At 37.3% G+C, this 6,282-nt stretch overlaps 1 protein-coding gene across 1 annotated transcript in view; it reads right to left on the reverse strand.

The window, feature by feature from the left end:
- Window positions 1-5,125: 5,125 nt before the first annotated feature.
- Window positions 5,126-6,282, reverse strand: part of LOC111389464 (U-box domain-containing protein 13-like) — a 10,762-nt gene continuing 9,605 nt past the window's right edge. Inside the window, exon 2 of the mRNA XM_023014382.1 lies at window positions 5,126-6,279. Coding sequence (XP_022870150.1) covers window positions 5,377-6,279 — 903 coding nt within the window. The 3' untranslated portion in view covers window positions 5,126-5,376. The remainder of the gene's footprint in view (window positions 6,280-6,282) is intronic.

A 6,282-nucleotide genomic window follows, 5' to 3' on the forward strand; every position in this document is an offset into this window, starting at 1 on the left:
TCTAAATCTATCAATTCAGCTACCCAACAAATTTCGTTGTTGCCTATGACAACACCACCTCGCATCACCATTTCATATGTTTCAAACAATTCGCCATTGGGACACTTATGGAGTGTACAAGCTGTATCCAAAATTCACTCCTCGTTGGGTTTGGATTCCGTATCAAAAATCTTCAAAACATTTCCATCACTCAAATAGTTCTCTACTATGTTGATCTCCTCTGAAGTATTTCATTGTTTTCCATGATTTGCAATCAAATTACCTTTGTTCTGCAATTTGCCGCAATTCCTCTTAATATGTCATTTTCTTCTTGCAATAATAACAAACTTAATTATTGAAATGTGATCTCGACTTACCTTTTCTCTGATTACCAAAAGTAACAAGGCCTCCTCCATCTCTAACCTCGGATCCAACTAGGTGTTTTATCTTCTCTTTGAAAAACGAGGTATCATACGCATCTTCAATGGTGAGAGTATAATGACTATACAAGATCGTGTTTCTAAACAAAGTAAACGAAGCTAGCAATAAACACAAAAGGATTAAGACCAAATTTTTTTCATCATATACCAAATTTTTTTCATCATACTTTAACTCTAAAGCCTCCAAATAAATGACAGTCTCCTTGAGCTCAGCTAGATGATCTTCCAAAGATCCATCTTCTGCCATACTATGAGAATACAACATCTACTTCAGATGCAATTTGCTTGTCAGACTTTTAATCATGCACAAATGCTACAACTTCAACCACAACGCAGCTATCATTTTCTCCTTCAAAATTTCTTGGAATGATATTATTAAAAAGATGAAGATGGATCTATGAAAGTACATTCTCATCCTTCCATTGTCCAAGTTGTGGACATTTTATCAAATCCCAACAATGCATCATTCAAATTCATTTGGATGAGTACAACTCATATCTTCACTTATTACCACGCGAATCTTGTATTCCAATCCAAGAGCGGAATTTCATATTTCATGGCTACCATTAATAACAAAAACCTCGAACAAATCAGAAAAAATAGCTCTAATACTACTTGTTGGGAAATAAAATGGGTTGAGGTAATCTACATGATAGATATTAAATATATGATCGCAAACAAACAACAAGATAAAAGACAGAATTAATTGGCAGAGACATTGAGTATTTAAGTCAATTGATGAATATGGAGAAAACAAATACAATAACTGTTCATACACAATTAATCTATATTTTAATAATACAAAACTTGTTAAAAGAGTCTAGCATTTATAGTGGTGTATGTCAACCCTAGAAATAACATAAAAATGGAAACAAGATCAAAAATAAGTGAAATAAAGGAAACAATACTTTCCAGTTAAAAACGTACGAAATAAAGGAAATAATATTTTCCAATAAAAGCACGTGTAATAAAGAAAACAATATTTTAAAAAAAATCCAACCTAATTTTGGTCAAAAATCCAACATGAGGCAGATTAATCAAAAGCACACCCGCTCGAAAGAATTTCGGAGATATCCGAAGAACACGACCACTACGCTAATGTTTTCCAACGTAGCTGAAAAGGTGACTGTTTCCCATTGGAGTTTTTTGATTTGATTCTGTTTTGGATAGCCATTGAATGCAAGCATAATGTTTGCTTTTCAAATTGTCAATAACAAAATATGGGTTTCGAGTTATATTTGGAAGGTAGTATTTGTAAGTATAATTTAGATATTGCACAGTATTATATTAAAGATATTTTATCATATTGTAGTAAATTGTGAAATCTTATCTTATAATGTGGCATATGCGATTTTTTCCCTAAAAGTAGAGGACCAAACTTGTTAAGGCTTAGTCTAGTCCAATTTTGATCGAATAATGGCTTGGGTTGTACTTGGTGTACATAGTTTGGGTACATAAGGGTGGGATCCACCTCATATAAGGGGTGTGAACACCCCTATATATATATTTTATGTACAGCAAAACTTATCCTAATGGCTTTCTCGTTTTGCTTGATTATGTCAAATATGGTTATATTAAAATCCAAAAATGTGAGCACAGTACATGACCCAAACTTTGTCATAATGCTTGCAGCGCATAATGGGCTTGTTTGCAAGTAATGACTAGTTCTTTTGATATTTTGACATTGAATAAGGATGGTAAAATTCTCGGCTCCAACCCGCTCGCATTGTTCTAACTCGAATTGGACGGGTTTAGCCTTGAATCGTATTATTTTATTTTATTTTTATATTTTTCAATTCAATTCATACTTAAAAAATAAGTAATAAATTAAACGAAATGTTAAATGAAATTTTCTTAATACCTACCCAATCGTAGCTACACTTCCAAAAAAAACCCCAATTTGGGTGGGGATGATGACGATGTTATGGTTGGAGCCCAATTTTTGTAAAACTCAACTAATAACAAGCAACAATAGACACAAGAGGCAGAATATAAATTGTAATAACCCAAATTGAATAACATAAAGTGAAATTACTAACAATAACAATTGATCTTCATCTCATAAATGGACAATACTATTACAACGCAAAAGGTTACAAGTATAATATAGACCAGCAAAGAAAGAGATAGACTAGTGGAGGAAGAAGAAACAAAGAAATTCAGAGAAGAGAAAGCAGGAGAAACAAAGGAGATAACAGGAGAAGAAGAAGCTTACCAGAAATGGAGAAACACTAAAATCAAAAAGAGGAGAAGAAGAAGAAGAACCGGAGGCACCGAGGCAGAGAAGATGATAGACGGCAGTAGCCAATTTCAATTCATCAATTCGACGACCCTCATTGTCTTCAAAGCCAAGCTATATGTAGAACAAAAAGAACCTATAGGGCTTGGGCTAGTCCACTATACAAGCCCAACTAGATAAATAAAATAGATGGCCCAATCCATTACATCCCTTCCCCTTAAATTAACCTTGTCCTCAAGGTTCAAAGTCGGGATGTCATCTTGTACGAAATTAGCTGCCTCATTCTCTTCACTACCCTTGGATTAAGCAGGTAGTGCAAAGTGACATGTGCTTGGTTGACATTATTTGCCCTACGTTGAACTAGCATGCCCGACAATCCTTGGATAGAAGTTACTGATATACCAGATGCCCAACCATGATCAATTGAATTAGAGAAAAGTGCAAAAGGGAAGTGTTCTGCATCAAATGTTTAGGTAAAATCCTTCCCCATAAGATGGTTGCCAGCAAGGTCTACAAAGGTCTTGAAAGCAGATAGTTGTAGCTGAATGTCGATAACAGAGTTGTAGCACACTCTGTCTCTATTTTCCAGGCAATAAGAGTGGGCACTTCTACATTTAAGAGCCCACTCTGTGAACCCTTGGCACTAACTTCTGCCTTTAGAACTTCATCTCCATTGCATTCTCATCGTCGTTCAAGTGGGGCTTCTCTAGAAAAAAAATCACATTCCCACTACTTTCCCCTTCGATTTTCGGCTCGCTAATAACTGCAACCTCATTTTCATGATGATTACCATTGCTAAGAGTCGGATCTCCGATCTCATCAGTTTCCATTTCCATGTCTTCTTCCTCAGCATTGTTTTCAACAAATCGTTCACAAACTTTACTTGAAAACATGTACCTATCAGCATTGGGATGATTGAAGATGAAGTCATAAAACGATATATAAGCCTTCCTTTCCAAGAACTTCTCCGCAATTCCCAACCTAAGTTCGTCAAGGACTTGGTGCAACTGAAAATATTTCCTAGCCTTCCCAAGCCATTCATTGGGTCCTTCTCCTCCAGAGTGGAGAAAATCAACCTTAGGAAGCCCAGTATTCCCTATATACTTTGGCAAAGATTGAGCATATTGACTTAAATTGCCACCAGAAGCAAGCACATCAATATCCAGATTTATACCCGTCTCCTGCACCACTTGGGTTTCCATCAATAAGCTATATTCATTAACCAATCCTTTATCTTCAACATACTTATTGTATAAAGCCTTCATTGACTGGGTTCCAACAACTCCCATATCACCATCTAATTCATGAACCTGCCCTTTTGAACTCTTTTTACCAAGTTCTAAATCCCCAATATCAGAAACAGTCATTTCACCTTCCACCGTTGGCATTTCATCTCTATCCACAACAGAACACTTGTAATGGTTGGATTGATATTTGGAGCCTGATTTAGCCTCAACCATTTTAGTCAACATTGAAATGATCAATTCATTTTTTCTATTCATTTTCTCCATCAATTGCTCCATCGTGTCTTGCCTAGTGCAGAACCCCTTCAACATTTGATCCCATGAATTTCTAGTCTCATTCACAACTCCCAATTTCTTTTCAAACCTTTTAAATTGTTCTTCCTAATTTTTGACAAGAGATCCCATTTCCCAGCTTTCGTACTGCTCTAATACCATTTGTTATCGTTGGAGCCCAATTTTTGTAAAACTCAACCAATAACAAGCAACAGTAGACACAAGAGTCAGAATATAAATTGTAATAACCCAAATTGAATAACATAAAGTGAAATTACTGGCAATAACAACTTATCTTCATCTCACAAATGGACAATACTATTACAATGCAAAAGGTTATAGGTATAATATAGACCAGTAAAGAAAGACTAGTGATTGAAGAAGAAACAGAGAAATTTAGAGAAGAGGAAGCGGGAGAAACAGAGGAGAAAACAGGAGAAGAAGAAGCTTACCAAAAAGTTCAAGGAAGAGGATAGATAGCAACAGCCAATTTCAATTCATCAATTTGACGACCCTCATTGCCTTCAAAGCCAAGCTATAGAACAAAAACAACCTATAGTGCTTGGCTAGCCCACTATACAAGCCCAACTAGATAAATAAAATAGATGGCCAAATCCATGACAGACGATTGCCCCGGCCCCTACGCCATTGCAATCCTTAATATTGAATTTTTTTTTTTCCCTAAATTTTAGAAAAAGATATATTTATGACTTGTGTGAGTCAATTAGGCATGGCCTACCATCGACGGTTGAGTGGCTGTTTGTTAATCTCTTTCCTTTTTTTGACTTCTGGTTTTTTTATATTTTTTTACTTAAAAATAAAGGTACAAATATTTTTGTTAGCTAAATTTACAGCAAAATGGATAGAATCACTTGCAACGAACTTAAAATTTTGGAGATGTCATTTTCAATATAGTAGAAAGAGAAATTACTTGCTATAATATAGATAGGTTTAAGGACCACACAAGATTTTGAAGCATCAAACTTCTCCAATAAAAAACTGAGGATGTTTACACTTGTATAAATTACAAAGGTGACCTTCATGTCATGTCCTTATAGCTTGGCCTGTAATAGATGGGAGTGGTGATCTTCCACCTTCCCTTTCTAACCAATCTATATCCCCTTGAAGGCTTCAATACTCAGAAAAGGAAAAGGAAAATAAACAAATCCAACTAAAGAAAACAGAAAAGGATCAAGAACACTTAAATATTGACAGCATCAGTCGATGAGGGTGGCTGTGACATTTGGTCCTGAGATTGGGTTTGAACCTGAGTATCAGCTAGCTCCTGGGCCAGGGCCTGGGCCTGCTTTTGTGTTTCGACAAATCTGTTCATCCGCTCAAGCAATTGGGCAGCCTTGCGCTTTCCCCTTTCTGTGCCATTTGCTGCCAAATCAAGTAGCGGACCCATTACTCCGAGTTCCTGAGACTCAACAAGGTATTGTTGGTCTCCTGAGCAGAGATGCACCAAAACAGCAGCCGCATTTTCTTTGTTCCTCGGGGATCCATTCCCGATGACATCGACTAGAACAGGTACTGCCTGTGCAGCTCCAATAGCTGCCTTCCCTTCTGGGTGACTAGCCAATATTGCCAGTATAGCAAGTGCTTCATCCACCATGCCACCTTGAGGTTCGGTAAGCAGCCGCATCAGAGTAGGGACGACTCCTGCCCTAATGGTCTTTCCCTTGTTACCTTGATATATGCACAAGTTGAAGAGTGCCGTTGCGGCATCCTTCTTCCCCCTTTGTGTACCTTCACTTAGAAGTGTGACAAGTGGTGGAATTGCTCCGGAAGCACCAATTGTAACCTTATTTTGATCTATTACTGAGAGGCTAAATAGGGTGGCTGCCGCATTTTCCCGTGCTTCCATGCTACCCTTTTTGAGCACAAGAACTATACCAGGCACAGCCCCATAAGATACAATACTTCCCTTGTTATCCTCGCAAATGGAAAGGTTAAGAAGTGCAGTAACAGCATGCTCCTGGGTGCGGGAATCAGGTGTTGATAAAAGTTGGACGAGCAAAGGAATGGCACCAGCTTCAGCAATTGCCACACGATTGTCAGCATTCCTCTTGGCAAGAAGGCGAATTTCACCTGCTGCAGAACGCTG

This window comes from Olea europaea, unplaced genomic scaffold (assembly GCF_002742605.1).
Source record: "Olea europaea var. sylvestris unplaced genomic scaffold, O_europaea_v1 scaffold592, whole genome shotgun sequence".
In the NCBI taxonomy this organism is placed as follows: domain Eukaryota; kingdom Viridiplantae; phylum Streptophyta; class Magnoliopsida; order Lamiales; family Oleaceae; genus Olea; species Olea europaea.